Source organism: Chionomys nivalis, chromosome 19 (genome assembly GCF_950005125.1).
Source record: "Chionomys nivalis chromosome 19, mChiNiv1.1, whole genome shotgun sequence".
Lineage (NCBI taxonomy): Eukaryota > Metazoa > Chordata > Mammalia > Rodentia > Cricetidae > Chionomys > Chionomys nivalis.
The window spans coordinates 13128709-13155822 of NC_080104.1; the positions used below are offsets into that span (position 1 = coordinate 13128709).

A 27114-nucleotide genomic window follows, 5' to 3' on the forward strand; every position below is an offset into this window, starting at 1 on the left:
TTTCCACAGGGAGCCCAAGAGCACCTTTCAATTTCAGACCCTAGGAAAGTACGTGATGGCAGAGATTTCACAATGACATTCTCAGATTTGGAATGGTATCCAAACCTTTCTTGAAGAACTTCAGGTCCTCTTGAAACAGACTAACTCAGTCAACTAAAGGTCATCTTAGTAACTAGCTTAAGTATTATTATTAGACAATTCTGTTGGATTTTACTTATTTGAAACATTACAGTTTCCCAGGTGCAAAATGCATTTTAAGACTGGACAATGATGTTCCACCAGTAGAATCCCAAGACTCAGTGAGAGTACCAATAGGAATTGCTTTTAGATAAGGAGCCTTTTGCATCCCAAGTTGGGAACCTGCAATTAAAGCCAGTTCACAATGCATTTCATCATTCAATTTTTCCTTTTAACCTAACGTTTCCAACTCCTCTAAGCTCTCATTCCTGGAAAAGCTTCCGGCAGTCACTTTTGGAACCCACAGTTTTCTGCAGCTTTTCATGTTCTTACCATAGCCTTTCTGCCTCTAAGCTTGGCTCCCCACATGTGGTCAGTAACACCACCACTGCCGGAAGTGAAACTTTACTCAGCATGGACAAGCTTGCCCACACAAAGGCAAACATGTGGAGCAGAAAAGGAGTCTAGTATTTACAGATCTCGACACTCTGTACATTTCTGGCTTAACCAAGTTATCATCAGTCTATACATGCTAAAAAAAGACAAAGACAGAAAATTTCCTATTGGTCATAAAAAAGCTAGCCAGTGGATCTGGGTCCCCATCCCCTGCTCAGAGGTCAATCTGGGGTCTCCTTCTGCAGTTCTCAGGAGCCCACTACTGGCAAGCTATTACAAAATCTATAATTCTGGATTTTCTTAGGAGGACAATGACTTTTAAGGAAAAAGCTCATAGGTATTTTTTTCTAGTATGCTCTAAATATTGGAATTGTGCTAGAAGCTTTCAAATACTATTACTAATATTTATCTATAGCTTGCTAATTTTTACAAATGATAAAACTGATACTAAAGCAAGTTGACTCAAAATACTGAAAACCCGTTAAAGACGGTAGAATGTGAAGCAGTAATTTATATGAAATGACATTATTAAAATTTTGGCTTGTTTAGAATAATCTCTTTGAGACTAAATTCATATGCATACATACGTGCATATGCAAACATTACATCTATCTTAAAGATCTCAATGGGAAGCCAGTGCTTATGCCTCTGGTGCTGATTTTCTAACAACAGAAGCCCTACTGGTGTTGCCTTTCTGAAGAGCCTGCTGCAGGCTTGACTGACAGCTACACCTGGGCAGAGCATGGGCGCTCCACATAAATTTCTAGGACTTTAAATGAGACCTGGGAGTCTTTTAGAATAAATACCTCCAGGCTTGGTGGGACCACTGCCAACCAGTCTCATTCTGGTCTTTGCCTGCAATCGTTTGTGAACTAGGATGCTGAGGTTTGTGGAGTCAAAGTACTTTAAAATGCTTCCACTGCATTTTATGCATAATCACGATTCATTTTAAAATGTTCCTCTACTAGCATAGAGAATGGAAAAAAGAGCAGTTAGATGCAAGGTTTCTGAAGTGAGACATTTGAGTACATAAAACAGATTTAAAAAAAATTGCATTGGTGGCGTCAAGTTCTAGCATATAAATTGGTTTCCTTACCAGCAAACTCACTTTTTAGGTACATGGACTGGAGATAACTCAGTGGTACAGCCTGTAAGTTACAACATCAGTTTAAATGCATGTTCAATAACTAACGAACTTTTAGAAAATGGGCTTAAAGCACAGCATCATTTTGTGATACTTAATAACTGGCTCTTTACAAATGGGAAATACTCCAAAATCACCACCAACCTTCAGCCACCTCAAGCTACTTGCTCTGTCCCAGGGAACTCTCAAGATAGCTGACACTCTCAAAGCTCAATCTTTCTGACAAAATTTGCTTTATTTTATTTTAATTTGAAGGGTCTTGTTTTCCTCTGTCTGAGAAATGAAAAGATGTCTCCCCATCAGATTCAGCTCAAGACACAGCCCTGTTGCAAAAGAAGGGCTCCCAACAGCAGTGGACGCCAAAGAGCCCTTCTCTCCATCGCTTTGCTCTTAACTTGGCACAGTGTTTCAGATGGTATTCATTTGGAATAAGGAGATCGATGACATAGCCTGTCCAACCTCCTCTGTAAGTGGCTTTGCTAGAAGTGGGTATGGGCAGAAAAATATAAATTCTTCTGTCTGTAGGCAACCGAAAACATACCAACTCATCTTGGAGTAATTTAACCAATAAGATGATTTAGAGGACAGTTCAGTGGCACCATTTTTGGAAGGCAAAAGCTTAGCAGAAGGAACATAAATCAAAGGTGACTGGCAGGTAAAGGATATATGCAGCAATCAGCCAAGCCATGTGCACACTGGCACAAATTCAATAAGATCATTTATAAAAATTCTAAGGCAGAAGTACACAAAAGGGGGTCTGGTGCTAACTAAATCCACAGATAGCTTACATGCCACTGAAATAAACACTTCCAGATGCGGGTGTACAAAACCCTTTCACAGAAAGAAATGTTTTCTTTCATAAATCTCAAGGAGGGACTTTTAGCAGAAAGGGCAAGAAAAAAAAATCTAAGACCGAGACGAAGCCTCTTAGGACTAGCAGTGCTCGCTGTGGGGACCTGTAGCTAAGGCGAGCTCTGTAGCACTCTCCACCCAGAAGCACAAGCTAGCAAGACTGACTAGTGTGTCCTCCACAGTTCTAGAAAACCTAGACCCCCAGTCAGTGCTGCCATTGCTTCCTTTAGAGTTTCTTTTGGGGGCTGGGGGTTGGGACAATAGACTCACACAGGTAACTAAGGACAGCTGGGAGGGGATGCTATGGAAGGAACAGTAGCAGGAAGCCGCTGTACACATACCTTCTATACTAATTCAAAACCTGGTTAGATCACAACCATCACAACACATGACCAGAGTCACCAGGGGACTAGAAAGTCAATTTGTTAATTTAACTAGCATAACATGTAGGAATTTTAGGTCAGAAATGAATGTATCCATAAAATAAAACAGAAAGCAGGACTGTCTTTTCCATTATGATGCTCAGGTCATTTATGCATTAAGTGCCGCTCAAGCTCCTTAGCAGGCACCCAGGGAATCCTCCAAAATCAGTTTCTGTATTGAGTGAGTATTAAATTCAAGATCTCAGCAAGCTGCTGAACATTAACGTTAATCTGGAGAAGATTTTTATTTGTGTGGTGGTGCACATTACACACTTGCAGCACCTCGTTCTCTCATTGAGAGTGCTGTTGTGGTTACTCTGTGTGCCATGCAGTTCCTGAATGCATGTGTCTTCTTCCCCTGAATTACCTCTACCCAAGGAGAGACTCTTATGGCTTCCCACTGCAACATGATGCAGTGGCCACTTCTTTGGTGTTTACCACATTATTTCAGGCAAGTTTCTCTCCTTATTACCATCAGAGTTATATTCTCTAATGTAGAGAGCTTCAAATCTACTCCTCGTCCCAAAACAAACAAACAAACAAACAAAACACTAAAATACAGATAAGATCTAGCAAGCCCAGGTTATCGGGTTTGGACTAGAATCTTCCTGGAGCTGTAGATGCAGTTCTCCGACAGAGCGCTCGCCAAACGTGGAAGTCGCGGATTTCATCCCCAGCACCACGCAACTGGACATGGTTCTTAGCACACCTGTAGTCACAGCACTTGAGAGGAGGCGGCAGGAGGATCAGGAGTTCAAATTCACCCTTGGCTGTATAAGAAGTTTATGGTCAACTTTGGACTCTATCTCAAACAAGGAAACACACAAACCTTTAGCACCTTCTCCAGACTCCTGTCAAAGCCGATTCTCACATCTGCCCTAGCAGCCACGCTACTCTCCTGCAGCTCATTCTTTTCCACCGGATTTCTGTTCTTCCTGCCTTTTCAAAACTGCCACTCATTTGTCTTTTTCTGGCAAATTTGTTTCATATGTAAATGACCCTCCAAAAGCTCCTGGGCTTGGCAGACTGAGCACTCTTTTTTTTTTTTCTCCTGATTCTAAGAAAGGTTGTCCACCTTTCACTCAGCAGCAAACAGGGACACCTGGGTACCCCTTTTAAATATACATGTTTTTAACCAAATTTGTAGCAAATATTTACTGAATCAATTGGAGATACTGAGCTATAAGGAAGCTCAGGATATGGAGGATGCTAACACTGATCCTTCCACTGTGTTGTTCAGTAGAAGTACCTGCTCTAATATTGCAAGGGGACAGCCCTAGCCTTTATACTCAGATAGCAAGTGCTACGCTTTAAAGATACATGAAATGAGCTGTGTTCTGTCAGGAAGGTACAGTGTTGAATTGTTCCAGTAAGTGACAAAGTAAACTCATAGCAGTGTACAGAATGGCTTTGCCTCATTTTTTTATTTTGCCACTTGTGAATGCACTGTGCGGATGACAGACATCATCTGCCTAACCATTAGCACTGAAGTGAAGGGTGTTCAGTGCAAGGTGAGCCCATCACACTCCTTTACTAGACAACAGCTTCTGAGAGAAGCTCAATACAGACTGTGTGCTGGTTTGCTTTCTCTGTTTTTCCCGTTTCCTCCCCTCCTCTCCACTGACAGCCTGCTTGGATGAGGAAGTTTGTCAGTTATATGTATTTACTTATTAAGTGCTTACCTAATTAGTCTTGAATGCCATCACAGGTGTTGGGGTTGGACCAGGAAGGCAGAATATGAGTCAAAGCCAGAAACGGAGTTTCTAACGTCTCCACTGGAAACCCTGAGGTCTGTGTGAGTGTTTAAATTGGAACTGACGGCAACCTGTAGGCGAGGCTGTGAACTTTGGGAGCCAGAGAAGGAACTCAAAACCTCCCTCCCTAGTACTTCCCCAGGGGCACGGGGTCCAACTATCACCTTGAATGCACCTGGGCAAATTCAGAGCCTGACATGGAGCTCCCTCATGACCTCTGTCAACTAATCAGTCGAAATCTTTCCAGACCTGGAGCCTACTCCACAGACTGGGTCCATGCCCAGAGCAGCAAGTGACTCCAACCAGTAGGAAAGCCTGTCCAGGTGCCAGGCAGAGACTTCACATCTGACTGACATATGGGCTCTAAGTTTTCTCTTCTCACAGCTTGAGGTCATGAAGGGGGTGGAACGTTCAGTTCATACATATGCAGCCTAGGGGATTTGGTTTAAATCAAATCATAATTACAACACGAGCCAGGAAAACAAGGATTTTTTTTTTTTTTTAGTTTGCATATGACCTTAAATATATGTTGAGCACAGCACTGTGGCCATCCTACCATACACACTTCCAACTGCTGAACAGAATACCCCAAGGTAGAAAGCTCTGAATATAGGAGATGCAGTTACCCAGCTCTGTAAGGTTCACTGTGAACTCCTACAAAGGTATTTTTGCCTGCTGCAGTAGACACTCTTAAACATGGCCCCACCCCTGCAGCACCCACATAGCCCCTGGTCACCTAGCTTCAAGCTCAAGCTGTGCTCACAGTGGGATAGACTGAAAATGGTTCATATGAAACCAGTCCTGCAATTCTGAAAACCAGAGATTGTCCACTGAGTGTGACGACACAATCCCATGTGTAATGCCTACATCTGTTTTAGCTTTTCCTGATAGTCAAGTAGAAAAATGCATTAACTCCCTGAGCTTGCATAGGATCAGGTAACTGTCTATGGAGCTAGAGTATGAGTGAATAAAATTCTGCACGTAAGCATGGTTATTAGCCTAAATAACCAAGTGCGTCCCTAGAAGAAAGCCCTTTTAGCTGTCTTAACTGCTGAGGTGGAATCAAGGCTTCTTACAGCTTGTTAGAGTTCGAGAGTGTGGACCAAAGAAAGGCTTTCAGTATTCCCTGAGACACCTTGCAAGTACATGATGGAGTTCATCCTTTGATGGCTGCAAGCATATTCTACCCTGTTACCATGATGCATGTAGGCATGCACATGTGTGTGCATGTGCACACACATGCACTCATTCACATGCACATTCACACATACCTCTGACTATATATATATATGTATATATATGTATATATGTATATGTGGATCTTAGGATGGTATAGTCTAATATCACTAGTTACTGAGAGATGTCCATACCTCCTAGGTTAATAGGTAGGGATGGAAAATCCCCTGTAGCAACTCCTCCTACTGCAGTTTTTAAAAAAAGTTACATGGTATGTGACACTGGGCTATTTACGTGTGTCTGTGTTCATAAGTATACAAGCTCCCCCTCCTGTCTGTAGCTCTTCAGAACTGGGATTATAGGTGTCTGCCGATACACCCAGATTTTCATGTGGGTGCTAGAGAGTTGATTCAGGTCCTTTTGCTTGCATGATGTGTTCATTATTAATTGAGCCAGCCTCCTAGTCCCACTTTGACTATTTTGACTTACAATTTTACACAAATGAATAATATCAATACCTGAAGACATTAGATTTGTCTGAATGTTCAATTACCTCTAAATATTCAAATATTTTACAAATGTAAATAACAAGGAGAAGTTGGGTAGAAACTTAAGTTTTTTTATGGAAAGTCAATTTTTTCTCAATAAATTTTCTGGGAGTTCTAAATCATTATTGACTGAAGAAAAGGACAAACATACATATATTATATTCTTTGGATATGTATATCCTACTGATTCCCAGAAAATAATTAACATGGCACATTCATCATATAAAACTGGTTCAAAACTAAATGTTCTCCGAATAAATATGCTATTTTTAATATCATTGCTTTTCATTCTAAATCGGGTGAGAGAAGATAAAATCTCACTTTTATAATTTACTAGGTCCAAGTATGTGAATTTCTAGGTTCTTTAGGTCAAAGACAATTGAAATCAGAAATTTACTATGGTTAACACTGTGTTCCATTTCAAATTATTCTGAGAGAGAATGTGAAAGGAACAGAAATAAAGGAGCAGAGCGGCTGAAGGGACTCCAGTGGCTCCGAGACTCCCTGGCAGACTTTACCCTCAGAGCAGCAGCATCAATGTCACTGGCATCAAGATCCCTGAGCTTTAGAGGACATGCAGTGGCCTGTGTAAGGTCAGACAGCAAGAAGTAGAGCCGTTCTCTCTGCCAGGGCTCCGTGAGCTCTCAGTAGTCCTACCCACATCCACTTTCCTAAGGCCATCAACTCACACACGATTTCGTCATCAACGGAGAGGATCCTCCAGCAATTGCCTCATTATTGACACCAGAGAGGTCCATGAATAAAGGAAGCAGTACTACTGCCTTTGATGGCCTGGAAGAGTCATGCACTCCCCTTTGCATTAGGTATGTTTTCCTTTTTCAAGTTTTGTTCATGACTTGCAGGTACTATTTTAGGATGCTTCTCACAAATCGTGCTTCCTCTTGTTGCCTGTCAAGTGCCTCTGGATCTTTGGTATGTGGCTATCATCTTTTCTTTTCAGGCATTATCTAGCTTTTATCTAGGAGTTGATACGTTTATATTTTCAATCCCTTATTGAAATCTGAGTTGATTTTAAAATTGTTACGTTCAAAATCTCACATTTTGGAGTTCTGTTTTTCTTTTGCTGTATTGCTTAAACTAATCCTGTTTTAAAAAGATACTCAATTTAATTTTTTTTCTTTTTCATTATGTGACCTGAAAAATATTCAGAGGTTGGTGGTGTGACTCTAATCAGCAGGATTCAAATCATGTTCTGGCTCAATGGTTGAATGTATGCTTAGCATGTGTGTGAAGCCCTGGATCTAATCCTCAACACCAAACATAAACAACTAAAAGAAAGATTTTAAATACCAAAATGATGGTCAATGTTACAAAGGACTTCAGGAGACTTTTCTAAATGTATTTTGCTGCCACATTGAGAATTCATGTAATTTTCAGTTACTAATTATAATATAGAATTAAAATCTTTAGACAGAAGAAAAAAAAAGGACATGATATAATTTAGAAGAAATTACCCCCAGACTAAAAGCTAGTAAGTTGTACTTAGGTAGAAATGTATGCTGTGTCCGTCTTATTTATTCATTTGCTTATTAATCAGATATTGTCTTGCATATTCTGCACTGCAGGTCAATATGAAGTATCCACAAAATTAATGTACAAAAAGTAAGTTTTACTGTTCGTTGGTTATGCAAATTGAGTCTCCTTTCTGAAAGTCAAACTCTATTTGTTGGAAGTAGAAGGAGTTGGAGAAATTTCCATTAAGATAAATAAAAATATAGGCAAGGGCTATAAGATGAGCATTCAATTAGAACTCACACACAAACACACACTCACTCCTAAGGCTGCTGAAATATCAAGTCTTCAATTCTCCATTAAAAACAAGCCCTGATTATAAGCTTTCAAATCATTTAAAGATGTGAAAGCCTGTCTGCAGTTGAGCCCTGTTCAAAGCCAGAACAGAAATCATTTCTTCTTCTTCCAACTCAAAGTATGTTTAGGAGAAGGACATCTGATAGAAGTGGCTGTGCCAGTCTAACCAACTCTAAATACAAAACGCTTCTAGCAACATTTGGATACATATAATTTGACGAAAAGTTTTGTAAACTGAAGCTTTGAAAAAATAGAAACTATAAGCTCCAACAAAAAGCTTAATATGTAATTGAAAGAAAATAATATTTTGTAGAAAAAAGTTGCCCCTCCAAAAAGAGACAAAAATGACTAACTTTTATTTCCCAAGAGAATTATGCTACTTTTATACAACAAAATTACAGCTGCCACAAATTGCTTTCAACAATTCCATCGCTTCTTCATTTGACCACTTGAAAATCAAGATTCTTTCAGATTATAAATATAACTTTTTATAACTCTGTTATTACGTACTGTGAATGGGGAAAGAGGGCCAATCTTGTGGCCGTAGCGTCGAATGGCTTCTCTGATGTGGCAGGGCTGGATGGCATCGCTGTGAGCCTCAACACCACAGGCCGCAGTGCTCTGGGACAGAAAAACACATAAATTGTTACTAAATCAAAAACACACAACAGACTACAGTGTATAAAATATGAAAATAAACCTTTATAGAATGGGCCATTTTCCCCTTAGGGCGCACATCACTGCTGCCATATACTACATCTAAAAAGAAAGTTCCATTAACAAATCAAAGATGACTTTTCCATGACCCCATCCGAGCAGACCTACCAAATGCAGTTTTTATGCCTTCAATATTTCACCCAAGCCTGCATGTCAGGTAGGAGCGTACAGCCACTTGTGTGCCGGCGAAAACTGTCACAGGGGCTTGTCGAAAGACCCACAGGAAGCTCTTTTCAAAAAAAGTTTATAATGTTTCTTGGGAGATTCTTGGGCTTATTTTTGAAATGACTTGAGCCATGAATTAAAATGAAGAAATGTAAAATGGCCATATGTTTGTCATATTGGGGACTGTCTTAGAAGACTGTTTAATTTGATTCCTAATATTTAGGTGTCCTTGTGATAAAGTAAAATAAAACCTTCTTATTTTATCTCATATATGAAAGCCATATTTGAAATCACAAAAAGATTATATGCAAGGAGAACATGAGTACAAACTCAAGAAATTATATATATGTATGTATATACATATGTGTATCTACACATGTATATATGTGTATATATGTATGTGTGTGATACAACTTCAAACAATTAAAATTCTCTTTGAATTCTCAGTTCATTAAAAGGAGGCAGTGAACTGTCCTAGTCAGGTCTGAAAGTTCAGCCTTGGGCCCAGAGACCTTGGGTCCAGACTGGAGTCCATCTGTTACCAGTCCTGTCAGTATCTCTGGCCCTTGGATATTATTTTTTCACCTGTAAATTAGGATAATAATTCTAAGTACTTTACAGGCTGGCTGTGAAAATAAGTGATTTGAAATATACAAAGCACTTAGAGTTATAGTGACATGCTATAATGCTATTGCTGGGATCAGATTATTATTTAAGGATCAAAAATGGGATCAGCACTTACTCGACACAGTAAGCCAACTAAAAGCACAGTAGGCACCAGATGTGAGTTCATCAACTGTACTGATAAAGAACTATTCTGCCTATATGCTATTGTAATTGTGTTCTAGAACCCACTCAGTCACCCAATTAGCGTCATTTGTTTTCCCGAGCCTACAGTTACTGCAGTTGTCCTGATAATTGTCACAAGCCTGACATCATGGTTACCCATAGGGAATATAATTCTGCATGGAGAACCTCTTGGATAACAGTTTTAGATGATTTCACAGAAATGAATGGGTGCAGACTCTCTGACTCAGCAATTTTTCCTTTAAGAATATTCCTAATGATACATTTCTTAAATATACACATGAATAGTTAATACAGTACTATTTGGATTGACAACTAAATGCTTACCAGTAGGACTGGGCAAATAAATTATGATATAGTCATTCAACGAAATAGAAAAGATGACACCCATTATGGGCCCTTCTGGGATGATTCTTACAGTGTGATTCCTAAGATACACCATCTAAAAAAGACAAGGCACTCAGTCACTCAGCACTGTGTTACTGGTTATTGAAAAGAAAGACGAAGCCAGGTGGCAGTGGTACACATCTCACACCTTTAATCCCAGCACTCGGGAGGCAGAGGCAGGAGGATCTCTAAGTTCCAGGTCAGCTGGGCCTACAAAGCGAGTTCCAGAACAGCCACAAACAGATGTTGCTTATCCATTTAAACATGGACTGTCTCTATGAGGGTTCAGTGAATAAAGTAACAGGGCTCTCAAGCAGGCTAAGTGGCTGGCTAGAAGACAGGAGTCAGAGGAAGACTTACTTTTCATGATATTCTTTCCTGAACTTTGAAAATACACTTTCAGTCTACGTACAAACGAGTAAAACAATGGAAATCCCTACCAAACGAGAGTATCTGCTAGTTTTCCAAGCTAAACCTAAAGGAAGACTTAAAGCATAAAACAAACCAGCTCTTGATTATTTTGTTATAACAAGTGTTGAAATAAGCCAAATCAGAACTCATGGAGGATCTTTCTCTACCTCTTCTGTGCCCACATCAACATGGATTAAGTTATCTTAACCTTCACTTTGGCAATGATGAAAAGGTATACATTGTTTCTCTGAGTGCTTTCTCAATTCTCAGTCCATTTCATTTCACCCTTGGAAGGAACACATATGAATAAAATACAACCATCAGGCCCCCAGATGTGGGCAAAGTCTCTTTAGTGTGTCCATCTTACTCTGCGACTTGCACACCTGCCTTTATAGTTGATGCCTGTCAAGGAGGTGGCAGCATCCTCTTCACTAGTGGAAATGTATGCGAGTAGTAAGCTCAATTTAGAACCTAAAGAGAAACTCTTCTGGAAGGAACCCAGGAGGAAGTGAAGAAGAAGACCAAGGTCAGTATCCTGCGCACAATATGAAGTCCTAAGCCCTTCCTATGTACAATTCTTCTATGGAACTCTCCTAAATTCCCCATTTTCTCCTTGCAAATAGTATTTAATTAGTTTTCATTTCTTAACTCAAGGCAAAGATAAGACTTTTGCTAAGTTTGTCAATAGATTTGGTTATGTCTGTAGAAGGTTTTGCACCGAATCTCTGAGCTTTATAATGGCGATCCGACGGGATCTGGGGAACTGAAACAGCAGACTGTCTGGTCTGAACCACCTGTCCTCTCCAGATTCCTACTTTGAGGTCTTGATGTCTAAGGGCTTTAGGAGGTGACACAATTATGAGGGTAGACCCTCCCTCTTACTCCCATGTGAGGCTAGATGACTTTATGCATGAAATTATATGCAGACATTCACTAACCAATGAATTTGCCAGCATCTTAACTTTGGACTCCCTAGTCTTTGGAATGTGAGAAACAAACTTCTTGTTGGTAAATCACATAATTTATAGCATTTTACTCAAGTAACCTGAATGGACTATGGTAGAATAATAAACTAGAAATGACCTCTACTTGTTAATTTTTAAAAAAAGATTTACTAATTTTCATTTTACTTGTATAGGTGTTTCGCTTTCTTATATATCTGTGCGTCCCAAGCATGCAATGCCAGCAGAAGCTAGAAGCATCAGATCCCCTGGAATTGGAGTAGCAGAGGGCTGATATCTGCTATGTACTCTGCAAGACCAGTCAGTGCTCTTACATACTGAGCCATCTCCACCCCTTCTGATTGTAAATATGGAGACAAGACACACTGGGAGACACATCATTTTAAAAAATGAAGCTAACTTCACCTTTATAAAAGTTAAATACATACATTTTTTGAAAATGCCATTCAATTTTTCCATTTTGCCAAGTTCATACTCATCTGCCACTATTAGTAACTGCTAGCATTAACATGAATGAAGTTACCACGGGCACTTCTACATTTTCTTGGTTTGTTTACCAAGTTCACCAGAAGAGAGATTTGTAATTTAAAAGTTTATTTTACTAGTGCTATTTTTCATCTCAACAAATACCTTATGTCAATATCCAGTCTCTTATCAAGGTGTTTAGAATCTTTTCAAATTAAAGAAATATTCCACATTTAGAAATACTAATTTAGTAGTGATTCTGGTATTTTATAATCTTCAAAGTTGTTTAGGAAAAATTAACACTAAAGGTATTTGTTCTTTGTTTCCAAGAATTGTATATATACCTCAAATACACAAGGAGTGTTAGATTTACCAATTCATTTTTCCATTCTTATTAGCCCCACATTTTAGGTACTATTTAAATTTTCAAAAGTAAAATCAACATACTTTGACAGAATATAGTGTCCTGTTGCCTACATCAGCAGAAGTGTCTGTGCTCAACACTATGGCTGCCTTTCCTTCGGTGACTTGGTAAAGTCCACATGTCAGTTCCTCTTCCTCTCAGCTGCACACATACTCCGACTTTTCATGTCATGTTTCTTCATCCAGAGACTGATGCCAAACACTGGATGCTCAAGCATCAGATGAAGTCTTCCACATTCCTGAACTGACTCTTTCCTCTGTTGGTCTTTGTTAGTTATTGCACAAAATCTCTTAGCAGTTTGAACTCTCAAGAGTGGTAGATAGAAATTATTAATAGATAAAAACTTCTGTTGGCCCTGAATTCTAGCCATGTTTATACCGGTTCTGATTCTTCTAGGTTGTAAAAATCCGGACAAGGTAAGGAGTGTTTCTCATTCATTCTCTTACTTAGAATAGTTCATGGTTTCAGGACCTTGAATCTCAGACAACTTTTTCTTATTCTCTCCCAAAGGTAGATTAGATCTCAGGCAAAGTTTGAAGACTTTCCAAAGAAAGGGCCATGGTTCATGGGCCAACTCACTAACATGTAATCTGTATCATGTGGACAGGGGTGCTTTCCCCGCCACTGCGCAGGAGACCCTCTCAGGGCTTCACCCTCCTGAGATCTGAGGCCAAGGTGGATATATTTTGACCCAAAGCAAAGCAACTTTTCTCATCTCAGGGGTTAAGGAAGCTGTTAGATTGGTAGTCCTATATAAATATGAAAAGTTAAACTTTAATTCCAGATATTGAACCTGGAAGTTAATCAAGGTAAAGATAAAAAGGAATCACTGAATTTAAAAATTCAACTATTTTTTTAAATTTATTTACATATTTATTTTGAGACAGAGTTTCTCTGTGTAATAGTCCTACCTATCCTGTAACTCTGAAGACTAGGCTGGCCTGAAACTCACAGAGATCCACTTGCCTCTGCCTCCCAAGTACTAGGATTAAAGGTGTGCACCACCATGCCCAGCTACAAAAGTTCAAATATTTTAAACATCATCTGTTCTTAACATTTCCAATTTTACCCCATTTAATAAATAGGAGGAAGACAAGGAGTAAGCCAGAGATGGCTAAACATCCATTTTTTTTATTTCTAGTACACAAAGCTTAGAATGTATATTAGATGCTTAATTATTTTATTTGTATTTTATCACCGTTTTTACTGAAATGACACTATATGTTCTTATCACATGAGACAATACAGGAAATACATACACATTACGGAATGTTAAAGGTAGATCAAACAGTTTATGCTGCTCTACTATCATTAATTATTATTGCTATTGTCTTTTGGTGACCATGTAACTTTCACATTTTAAATTATTCAAGAATCTTTAAGCATAGCCAATTTGCTGTATAAACTGTGTCTTGTAATCTATTCCTCTTATCTGACAGTTCCATATCCCTGAGAGAATGTCTTATTTTTCTGTGTAAGGAATTATACAATTATGCAACCATAACTGAAGTTTTCAGTGAGAAAATGACAAGATAAACAAGTGGCTGACTATAGAAAGTTGTGTATGGATGTATGAAAAAAAATAATTATCTTAAAATGAAAAATTATTAATTCAGGTACAAATAATTTCCAATTTAGGAGAAATCAGACATAGAGTAGAAAACCTGGACAGTGAAATACCCCAAATGTAATAGTTTTAATAAGATGAAGAAAGTGTTTAAATTCCTGGAGTTCCCAAATGTATGAAGAATTATTTCACATATGTACAACTATGAGGCTAATCAGAACTCATTTTCACATACTCTGGAAAGTATGCAGAGAAGTGTGCAGCCCATGAAAACAATGATATACATTTGTTGATTTAAAATGTACAACAATGGATGCCAGAAAACAGAGGAATGGCATAATTTAAATACTGAAAGACAAAACTATCAACCTAAAATTCCATACTGAAGTATCTTTCACACTGCTATAGTTCCGAAGTAACTAGAAATCATTCTATAAAAACTGAGTGTGTTAGTGCTGGAGAGATGGCCCAGCAGTTAGAGCACCGAATGCTCTTCCTACCCAGGTTAGATTCTCAGCACCCACTGGCGCTCACGAAGGTCTGTAATTCCAGTTCCTAGGGATCAGTCACCTTCTTCTGGCCTTTGAGGACACTACATGCATATGACACAGATATACATGCAGGCAAAACCCACATATGCATAATTAAAAAAAGAAACCCTAAAGCTAGGCTATGGCGACACACACTTTTAATCCCAGCACTTGGGAGGCAGACACAGGCTGATCTCTGTGTGTTCGAGGCCAGCCTGGTCTACAAAATGAGTTTCAGGACAGCCAGGGCTGTAACATAGAGAAAACAAAAACAAAACAAAAACAAAAAACAATAAAAAAGAAACCCTGAATGTGGCCTCAGCTTATACAACATATTGCATAAATTACTTTGCCCACATTAATAGAACTACATGTAAAATATAAAGCCTACAGAAGAAAATGAGAATATCATCATGACCCAGAAGCAGGAAAAGGATAAATCAGAATTTATCAGAAATCCAACTTAGGTTGAATTAAAAGACACTATTAAGGGGATGGTGCAGTGGCACACACCTGTCGTTTTAGCACTCAAGAGCAAAGCTGTTTCAAGTCTGACTGGAGGTCATTGATTGTGGGTACCTATAAGCTGACTGCTTCTTAAGCTTTGAGCTGTGAGAAAGATACACACCCACACACACCATTTTTTCATAACTATAAAAAAAAAACCCTAAACCCAAAATTTTTCTCTCCACTCTTTATCAAAAAAGAAAGGAAGAAAGTCAAACCAAATCCAAAACACCAAAACAAACAACAACCACCACAACAAAACCTACCAACCTTTTTCCTCTTTCTCTGCTTGCTTTTACTAGAGTCTTGTCCTGTACTGCCATTCCCCAGGGATCCGGATGTGGCTCTCCCGGAATGCTGAGATCCAGAAGAGGGAGCTGTTGGCGTAGCAGGCGGTGTGTTCTCAGGAGAGTCTGGACAGGACTTCAAACAGGACCCCTGCACAAAGACACGGCTTTGAGATGAACTGACCAGACCTCCTAGAAATACATTATCTTTACACTTAATACCATTTATAGCTTAAAAATTTATTCTTATCTATTCCATAGAAATGGCTGTCTTCCCCCTAAAGTTCTAATTATTCAGACAAAAATTCTACATGCACTGCCTCTAAAAAAAGAAAAATCTGTTAACTTTGCTGGATAACATGGAAAGTTTGCTTGTATTTTAAGTTTACAAGTCTCCAAAAGAGTCTCTAAACTCTCCCCAGACCGGATGGATGGCTTTTAGACACTGTGTGTGTTAGTGGTTACCAGCATTTTCCCCATAGCTCAGAATCATTTTAGGATCACTGAGTCTTCCAGTCTGTTCTATATGCAATATCCTCTTTCCTTTCTTAATATTGCTCTTTTATTTATTTGAAGTGCAAGCCTGTTATTTATTTCATCTCAAATATTTGAAGAACTGTCCTTTTAGCATCTTCTTTTCTATGGTCAGTTACTAACTTATTAGAGCCAGTTATCACAGACAGGCTTTTAAGCTCCTCCACCGTTCCCCCTTAACTCCCCTTCACATGCGTTCACTGGGTGAATGACATCCTACAGGATGGAGTTAGGAAACAGGTCCCTACATTGGCAGGTAAATGCCTGTGGAGGGGGGGCAGGTGTGCTCTGACCCTAGAGATAGCCAAAGTCACCTAGGCTATTAACCAGCCTTCTAAGAGGAAAGAGGTTACACATTTCTTCCTTTGAAGAGATAATACTGTATGTTCAGCATTTCTGGTTTCCCCAGTGCTTATTTGTGAATGAAAGGACCTCTGTGCGCCCAACAAGATGGTCCCTAAATGCCATAACAAGACATTTTCTTGTCATATAACAATATTGGCTTTTAAGAATTTATAGATATTAAAGATTTATGAGTCATTTTCTTACATAGTCTTACCCACACCTTCCTCATTCTATTAATCATACTAACCATGCACTCTGCAGATCAACCATTCACTATAATATAGTAGAAGAAATGATGTTAGATTTCGCAAACTCCTTGTTGAAATTCTGGTACTGGTCTCAACAGTATTTCCTTGATCAGACTGTTTGGAGACACCATCAAACAAGAGACAGTAAAGCTAATTTTGATTGAGTATCTTTCACACAAAATGTTTAGGATCAGTTTTGTTTCAGAGTTTGTAATTTAAAAAAAAAACTATTTTGGAATATTTACATTGCTCCAAGGGATCATGCCCACATGTGTGTAAACTATATGCTGAAAAAATATATAGAAAACCATTGCTATTACATTTGCTAGTCTAGTGTCAGGAACCCAAGCTTAACCAGCCCGGTTCCTCATGTAGTTAGTGTTTAAGGATGCCCCCTCAGATAAGATGAACCCAGTCAACCTGGTGAATGATTACAATACACTGGCACTGATGTCAGGATCTCCTAAGAGCATCTCTTTAATATCATACTTCAGCCGAGATCTTGAACTAGTCTTTGATAAAGCGCAGTAGTCTGTAACACTACACAATCCTAAGTTTTAAATTTTTTAAAATGGAACTTCCAATTAGCTCTCCCCACTTCCAGTCCTTATACAATGTGCTTTTGCTGCCTCTGAGGCCCAGAATGAACTTTCCCGCCGCTTCCATACCTTTAACACGTCGATGTCGACATGCATGCATACACATGAGAGTTGTTTTAATTCTCTAGGTGGTTCATTTGGAAGTCAGTATAATACACTAACTTGGCTTCTGTGCTTGTTCATCTATTAGCTTGTTTGTTTTACAAATCATTCAGTCTCTCGGAACACAGCCACTATCATTCTCCAGATGCCCCTCTGGCCCATATTTGGCACAATCCTTCATGTTAACTACTGATTTGCAATGCTGATGAGTGAGAATTCTGCTTTAGCATGGAATTATCTCTGTTCTATCAGATAATAAAGGGCAGGAAGGGAGACAGTCTCTGTAAATGTCTACTTTGACTACCAGTCACAGGGGAGGAAGGGTAGGTGGATGTCAGGCCAGGAGAAAGCTTGGGGCAGACACTGACAGTCTGTCAGGGTTCTCTCTGAGATTCATGCTCCTGACTCCCAGAGAGCACAGGAAACCCACTACACATAGGACATTTTTTCAACTGTTCTTTAGCTGGGAAAAGCGCCTGTGGTTGTTGAGTAGTTGCCCAGGGTAGCTTGGCCACCCCGGAGAAACAAGAAAGAAGGATGGGGATGTTGGGGGTGTTTTCTGAGACTTGCAAGCAATCACTTGAATGCTAAGGAAAAACTGGGTTGTTATGCTCACAGTAAATTTCCTCAATTAGAAATGTTACAACAAATTTGTCTGATGTTAATGGAAAGCACACTATACACATACTCATAAAGCATCAAAGACATTGCAAAGGGTGCTCTTTGACATCATAATTGGGGTTTGAAACATAAAGAAAATAAAGAGTGTTTAATCAACTAAGTAAGCTTTAGGAAGTTTTCAAGCATGCTGACTGATAATGATGTATGACCTTTTTAATGGCCATAAACATTTCAGTCCCTACTTGGATTTCAAGCCAATCTGATTCTCCAAGGGCTATGAGAAAAGTTGAGTTGACTTCTGGCTTGTTAGTAAGATACTATATGTGAAGATATCATAGCATAGATCCTAAGCATTATAGCGAAGAATATATAACTTGGGGTCCATGGTGAGTCCACAGACTAATAGAATGGCTTCAGGGTCTCTTTGAACAACCCGAAATTATACTAAAAATTGTGTATAAATCCAGAAAAGGATTTATAGTTTTTTTCAGACATTCAAAAAAATCCTTGGCATAAAGCAGATCATAACTGTATTTTAGAAGCAGACTGAGCTACCATACTCATTCACAGATAGTAACAGGAAGTAGATGAGTACTATTAAATGGGTTTTGCTGTGTTTAAGTTATACATTTCAGCCAACTTTACCTAAACTCACTTTATAAGTACACATGCAGATGTGAACCTACTCTGTCTCCTATGGCTCATAGTGTAGATGATATGACACTGCTGTGTTTGTTACTAAGACACTCAAATGCTGACGGATGTATTCGACATATTCTGTTGCATCTCTCGTTTTCAGGCACAACGTGCCTGAAACTGGAAGTGGTGAGCAGTTATGCAAAGGTTACACATGCTGAGATTTCCCAATTCATATTGAAAACGTCCTAGTAGCACAAGGGAGATAGAGCAGACAAGAGGTGCCAATATGCAAACTGAGGCTAGATGGAGCCATGTCAATATAAATTATTGTTTAGATAAATTACTAAATGAAATGGAAAGTTGTGAATAAATGTTAGGAATTATTACATAAAAATACATCCCCAGTTCACTCCAGGGTCTCTTGATTTCTTGTACACTAAGCAAGAATTGTATCATTGATCTACAGCCCCACAGCAACTCTCATCATTTGAGCTACAAAGAAATAGCTTTCTCCAGTATCATGTAATTATACAGATTAATTTATTCACTTCACATGTTTCAGAGCAAGGCAGGTTCTGCAATCATCTGTCATTGAAGGGCTAGGAAAGACAAGGATTCTTTAAAAAGATTTTTTTTTAATTTATTAAATTTTATTATTTAATTTATTTTTTAAAAATCAAAAAGGGGTCAAAGGGTGAAAAAAAGTCATCATATCAAATGGATCCTCAGGGCTTGGCACAGGAAATGCTCAGTCATTATTTGTGTAAATGGTCAATGGATTAAGATTCTCTAAGAAAAGACTATGCATTCCTATAAAACGCTTTCCAGAGAAGAACTAATGTCAACATGTAACAAGTACACAGATGTGTTCTCAGACTTTCTGATACTCACCTCAGCCGAGTTATGATACTGAATGAAGGTTGCAGAAATGGCATGGCTGAAGGGGTCCCCTGCCTTGGATACCATATCCTGTCTCACGAGAAGAGCCAGATCCACTACCTGAAGAACAGTGTAACAAATATAAATTGATATAACTGGAAATAATCATTAATGCCATAGAAGAGGCGATCAGTAGCACACTCAGAAGGTTATCGACATTAATACTGTCTGTCATCCATTTGGAAGTGAGCACAACCTTTCATTGACTGGTGACTGGGCCAATCCACAATCACAAACGACAAGTTTGATTTTCTAAGGGAGTAGCTTTCAAATTTCATTTTGTTATCAACAGTGGAGCATTTAAAATGGGGATTTCTGTACTGTGAGCCCTGGGATTCCAGGCTAGCTTAGGGGTCTCCATTCTCAAAATGGGCTAACAAGAGGCTGATCCTGTGCCCTAGTGGCCATACCAAGGAGGGACCACACTTGGAGTGCCATGATCCTACACCTGCATATCTCCAGAGATAAAAGGGGTCACAGACTTTGCCAGCCGCTTATTTCAAAAATCAGAAACAAGATTTTAAGCAAATCTGTTGAGGATATAAGACTTCAACATTGAGAAAAAGTAGGCATTCCATATATTGTTACAATAAAGTTGAAGAATCAGAGATTTTAAATATATTTTTGTTAAACTATCAAGAATTTTATACATGCCAACAATGTATTTAACTCATATTCACCCCCAACTCTTCTAGTTCTTCCCAGATCTACCCCATCCTCCTCTTCTGTTTTAATAACCCTAGTCCAATTTGTGCTGGCTTTATATGTCTGGGAGTGGGGACACCCGCTGGAGCATGGTTAACCTATGAGGGGATAGAACCTTAAAGAAAACTGGAAACCATCATTGTCAAAAGCTCCACAGGTAGGAGTGGGGCATGTGAGCTGGGATGTAGACTATATTAAGTTTGTGCAGGTTGAGACACAGTATTCTTTTAAAAAGTCAAAATAACAACAACACAAAACAAAACCTTACAGCCTTGAGAAATAGCTATACAAAGAAACATAACTGTCTCTGTCTTCTTTCATAGCCTGATGAAGGTTAATATTCAGGAGGATGCTTATATGTTTTTCTTTGGGTTCACCTTCTTATTTAGCTTCTCTAGAATCACGAATTATAGGTTCAGTGTCCATTATTTTTGGCTAGAAACCAAATACGAGTGAGTACATCCCATGTTCCTCTTTTTGGGTCTGGCTTAACTCACTCAGGATAGTGTTTTCAATTTCCGTCCATTTGTATGCAAAATTCAAGAAGTCATTGTTTTTTACTGCTGAGTAGTACTCTAATATGTATATATTCCATACTTTCTTCATCCATTCTTCCATTGAAGGGCATCTAGGTTGTTTCCAGGTTCTGGCTATTACAAACAATGCTGCTATGAACATAGTTGAGCATATACTTTTGTTGTATGATAGGGCATCTCTTGGGTATATTCCCAAGAGTGGTATTGCTGGGTCCAGAGGTAGGTTGATCCCGACTTTCCTGAGAAACCGCCACACTGCTTTCCAAAGTGGTTGCACAAGTTTGCATTCCCACCAGCAATGGATGAGTGTACCCCTTTCTCCACAACCTCTCCAGCAGAGGCTATCATTGGTGTTTTTTATTTTACCCATTCTGACAGGTATAAGATGGTATCTTAAAGTTGTCTTGATTTGCATTTCCCTGATCGCTAAGGAAGTTGAGCATGATCTTAAGTGTCTTTTGGCCATTTGAACTTCTTCTGTAAAGGAGGAGCAGAAGGAGAGAGAGCATGAGCAAGGAACTCAGGACCGCGAGGGGTGCACCCACACACTGAGACAATGGGGATATTCTATCGGGAACTCACCGAGGCCAGCTGGCTGGGGTCTGAAAAAGCATGGGACAAAACCGGACTCGCTGAACATAGCGGACCATGAGGACTACTGAGAACTCAAGAACAATGGCAATGGGTTTTTGATCCTATTGCACGTACTGGCTTTGTGGGAGCCTAGGTAGTTTGGATGCTCACCTTACTAGACCTGGATGGAGGTGGGTGGTCCTTGGACCTCCCACAGGGCAGGGAACCCTGATTGCTCTTTGGGCTGACAAGGGAGGAAGACTTGATTGGGGGAGGGGGAGGGAAATGGGAGGCGGTGGCGGGGAAGAGGCAGAAATCTTTAATAAATAAATAAATAAATAAGAAAAAAAAGAAACATAACTGAGCTAAATTATAGAATACGATGCATTTCAAAAGAAAATTTATGCTCTTCTCTTTCCAACTAGAGTAGCAGGTGGAATAAAGAACTGACCATGGACCCAGGGAGGAGAAATCAGCAGGAGCAGTTGATTGACAGTTCAGACTCTTACCTGTGCCACTGTTTCATACGCTAAGTATGCCAGAATTTCCATAGCTATGACATTGGGCTTTATCTCCATGCTGCCACAGTCCAGCCAATCTCGAAATTTGGAAGCTTTTTTGGCTATTAATTAAAAAGAAGAGGAATGTTTTACTTTTTAACATGTTTTAACTTTCACATGATTGTAAGAAATTGGAAATATTTCTCCTGAAACTGCATAGAAGAAATAACACCCATAGAAACAATGTTTGGGAAGTTCTCTTAACGTCTAAATTTTTTTTTCTTAAGAAATCCAAGTTGGAAATGTTGGTTAAGAAGCAATACCATGGTTTCATTCTACAAATTTCTCATGCACTTGGATCTTTTATCTCTCTGTGGTGGATGACATGGGACATCACACCCTCTAACCTCAGGTCTCTATGGTGGAGAGCATGATACACCATACCTTTTCATCCTTGTATTTCTCACAGAGCTCTAGAGTATGTTACCATTGGCCAGAGTTTTAATTATTATCATATAAAATCTGCTTTCTCCATACAACTTAGTTCTTATGGAAATAAAACTCTGGAAGAAGTTGTGATGAAGGAATACCAATAAAGAAATTACATCTCCAATCCTCAAAATGTACCTACTACTAAAATAGGCTCAAAATTGTGAATTGAGAATTAAATAAAGCATTGCTGGCCTGAGATAACCTGTAATTATTACGTCTTTGCTGATTATGGAGATGTTAGAATTCTTAGGCCTGACTTTCCAAACCAGACTTACTGCAACCTGCTCTTACCACTATGGAACTGAGCTGGCCTTGAGTCTCGTCTCTGTGCTCCTGTCTGCTCTCCCCTCGCCCTTCTTCATCCACACAATCCTGACCATCCAGGCCAAAGGTAGACTTCTTACATCATTTATGGAAACAACTACAAGTATTTCCTATGTGCATAGATTTCTCAGACCTTAGTTCTTTGTTGGTAGAGAATATGCCCGAAGCTCCTGGATACCTAATTGTATCATGCAGATATGAAACCAAGCAGCACATACCTTTCATTAAATACCTGTAATTGTCTGGATGGGGGCACACCTTTAATTCCAGCACTTGGGAGGCAGAGGCAGGAAGATCTCTAAGTTTGCAGCCAGCATGGACTACAAGAAAATTCCAGGACAGCCAAGGCTGCACAGAGAAACCTTGTTTCAAACAAACAAAAAAACCCAAAAACCTAAACAAAAAACCCAAACAAACAAAAACAAACAGAACTAACCATCAAACACTGTAATTGTCCCAGTACTAAGCAGAGCTGAATCTGAATTTGACATAGAACCTTGCTTAGCCATGACTAATATAACTAGTAAATTAGAAGGTAAAAGTTGGTTAGTAAAGTTTTTTTTTTTTTTTAAATAAAATCTGTAAGGGAATCTTTAAAAAAGATCATCCTTTTGACTATTCTGGCCTTACTAGTCTGTAAAAGTCTCAACTCAGAGCATGCTGTTTGGCTCTAGCCAGAATTCTCATACATTCCACATACAGGAGAGTTTTCTTTTAAATAAATCACAGAAGACATGAAGTCCTGCTATTGAAGCACATGTCCAAAACTGTCAAATGTGGCAGAATTATGATAATCCCCCTTAAAGCTATCTCTCTAAAGTAACCAGTCTTCACATCCTCTGACAGGCAACATTCCATCTAACCAGCAAGCTGGAACAGCTCACAAACACTTGTTCAACATCTGTGGAATACTTCTGAAGTTCAAGTTAAGAGGCAGCATTTTGGCAAGATCAATAATGGAACTTATTGCCATTTCCCTCTGACAGAGCATTAGAACACAGAAAAAGCACAGAAGCTGCTGTAAGTTATTCATTTTGAAGGTAAGAAAAGGGTCATTATTAGTTTTCAGCCATGAGGGAGAGAATTAGCAGTGTCTTTGTGAGACTGGAAGCGCTCAGAATGCAGAAGTCTTAAGTACCCGCTGCACAATCAGAAAGCAAAATACCTGGTGCCATCAGACTCGCCATACCTATTTCTGTAGCAAATTCACAAGTGATTATATCATGCTTGTTTGTTTTGTTCATTTCTTTTTTTGAGACAGGGTTTCTTTGTGTAGCTCTGGCTCTGGAACTCACTTTGTACAGCAGGATGGCCTTGAACTCAGAGATCAGCTTGCCCCTGCCTCAGGAGTGCTAGGATTAAAGGCGTGCCCCTCCAACACCCAGCAAAAATGTATTTCTTTAGTGAAATTCTAAAGTTCAGTCTTTACAACTTTTAAATATGTGTCTGTGTGGGGTAGGAGAGTCATGTGTAAATGAGCCACAATGTGCATATGGAGGTCACCCAGTACGCACAACACCAGGGATCCTAGGTGCTGCCAAAAACAGGTCATGGTTCCAGTGTCCTGGTAATTCATCAAAAGGAGAAGACTGCAAATAGCCCAATACCCTGCCTGCACAGGGCTGGCTTCTGAACCTGCTCTGATGAGCCTTTTCAGCTTGGTATTTCCATCACAGGAAACAGGTTCTTCCACCTAGGCTTCAAATGAAGCTCCCACAGATACTATATGAGCAAATATTTTTAAAGCCAAAATCCTTTCTCCCCACCCCACAGAAAAGAAAATTATGCATAACATACTACTTTATCTGCAATTTTATCAGAAGTAGAAAATATTAAGGTTCATTTACTATAGTTTTTTTTTGTGTGTGTGTGTATGTGCTCAATGGAACAGCAGAAAAGAAATAAAATCTAATTTTCAAATGAAAGATGCATTACCAGACTAAGGCCATCAGTTTTAGAGTGCAACAGCACTTCATTTCTTCTTGTAAATTCAGTTTAAAATATGATTTAAAAAATAGTTCAACTGCACTAAATGCTACTTTATGAGCTGGAGATTTATGCTTATAAAATACTTGAATGCTGTATTTAAACCCCAAAATTACCATACAAAACCCTCTCATTTGCTGAAATTGCCACGATCTGAAGTGTCATTTACTTAATGCTTCACAGATGTCTGATGCCAAGTTGTTAGTCAGATTGGAAAATATATTTTGTTAGGAAAAAAACTCTTCCAAAACATGTTTTCTTATATTTTACTGATGTTTGCATGGGGCAGTGCTATTTGAAATGTGTCATTTATTTGCACTTCATGATCTAAAATGCTGCTCTCATTTTCTTTTTCCAAATCAAATACATGGTTATCGTGACCACACAATTGCTTTTCATTTAAAGACATCATTGTTTCTATAACTTCTCAGATCAGGGTCATGCGCGCCTTTGTCATATTTTTAAACGGACTTTTCATTGCCCTTTCTTTTTGACCTTTACCCCAAGGACTTTAGTTGTCACTGGGCTATTGACACACAATTTAGTCCACTGTTATAAGGTCGCAAGTGCTTTTTGGAAACCACTGTTCAGTGATGGGAAGGCACTGACTTTTCTGCTCTTACTCCTGCGGCAAGAGGATTGACTCACGACTCTGGCTAGCGCTCAGGGCATGCTACAGTAGGAGGTTAAGGACAAAATGAAACACTCTATTGAGATGCTACTTTGTGGTAACATGAGTGTGCATAAAGGGGAGTTTGGGGTTTATAATTAATATTAGGAGCTTTTAGATGTCATGACTATTAATGTTCACTATGGACCAGGACAATCAGTCAGCAATACTGTACTTCAGTAAACATGACTAAGAAATGAGAAACTAAAGTAAGAATTGCAAGAAAAAAGTAACCGTTCTGACTGAAGGCTGTATGGATAATTCCACTGCTGTCTATGTATGCATATGCTCTCAAATCTCCTAACACAACTGACTGTATAGCCGCAGAACATAGCAAAATCTTCAGGTTCCCCCAGTGCAGATGCTGTTTCCGTAACGTCATATATTGAATACATCAGTTTCTAAAGAACAGAGAACATGTCACAGTCTAGGATGTCTGTAACACAATTCCTCACACATCCAAAAGTGAAGTTAAATCTCTACTCACAGAAACTTAGCTGCCGGCTTTCACAGAATTCCGCATATTGAGCTGAATCCATAGTTCGAGTCTGTCTTTCTGCTCTCTAATGGATAAGAAAACAAAAAAAAAGAAAACCAAATTTTTAAAGAAAATAGATTCTTAACAATCATTTCTAGAGTAGAAACTTGGACTTCATTTACCATGCCTTAATCTAAGAAAGCAACTAAGTATGGTGACAGACATGTAACAGCCACAACAAGCAACCAGAGTTGTGCAGGGGCTGGAGCCATGCCTCTGCGGTAGAGAGGGAACTGCTCTTCCGGAGGACCTCAGTTTGCTCCCAGCACCCACATCTGGTGACTTATAACCACCTATAGCTCCAGCTCCAAAGGATCTAAGGTCTTCTTCTGGTCTCCCTTGGCACTGTATTCATGTACATGCACACGTGTAATTGAAAATAAAAGAGAAATATTACAAAGTAAAATACAGCAGTTGTCACTTTATTTCTTTTGGATATAAAGCTTATAGTAATTTCTGCTCCTTTGTTATTGAAGCTAAAATTCAAGGACTGGATTACTTAGTCAAAACACATCTAACATTTTCTATTTATCCCGACCTTTTAAAGCAAAAGCAAACTGTGCAGAGAGGACAAAGCAGACTTCAAACCCACTATTCACTATCATTGTCCATCTGCTTTACAGTTGTGATGTGGCAAACACTAGAGCAGGAGTCAATGCCTGAAGTCCATATATCCGCTCAGATCCCAGCGCCAGAGCTAACAGAGTCAGTCTTCTCAATTACAAAGAAAATAAGGAGAAAGGTAAACACAACACAACTCCTTTAATCTGAGTCCATGGATGATTCACAGCTTGGGCTAGCTGCATTCGTGGCTTTTTTGATTCAGTCCTGCAGATGTTTGCTCCTACATTGTCTCACAGAGGTAGCATAATTATACTTCACCCATGGTTTGGTGGCAAAGACTATGACCACTTCCGTTTCCTTGGTAAGGGGAGCAGGTTGAGATGAGGCAGCCTGGTGCTTCTTGGAAGGGACATCTGACCAATAAAGGGAAAAAAAAATTCCCTGAGATTTCAATTTTTTCTGCAGTGGGAGGACTTTCAGGAAATGCTTTCTCACAGTGGTGTGTGCACTCAAGAACAATGTTTCTAACGGTCATACTACATTTTCTTTCTTGTCCAGTCTGAGTAGAAGTCATTATACAGGTTTGTCACCCAATGCACTGTTCAGTGCAAAAAAGACAGAAGAGCTGGAGTGAGGGAAAAAGTCCCTTTCTTCCTTTCTTTACTTTCTCC

General features: G+C 39.2%; 1 protein-coding gene across 4 annotated transcripts in view; it reads right to left on the bottom strand.

Moving 5' to 3' along the window:
- The window catches only part of Supt3h (SPT3 homolog, SAGA and STAGA complex component), a 411458-nt gene that overhangs the window by 110150 nt on the left and 274194 nt on the right, over positions 1–27114 (bottom strand). For all 4 annotated transcript variants that reach the window (XR_009058766.1, XR_009058767.1, XR_009058765.1 and 1 more), the window contains 5 exons: positions 25829–25904; positions 21879–21991; positions 19508–19615; positions 15512–15679; positions 8810–8920 (listed from right to left, as the gene is read on the bottom strand). Coding sequence is in view for 1 of the 4 variants with exons in the window: in XM_057794694.1 (XP_057650677.1) it covers positions 8810–8920; positions 15512–15679; positions 19508–19615; positions 21879–21991; positions 25829–25904 (576 nt within the window). In the remaining 3 variants the exon portion in view is untranslated. The remainder of the gene's footprint in view (positions 1–8809; positions 8921–15511; positions 15680–19507; positions 19616–21878; positions 21992–25828; positions 25905–27114) is intronic.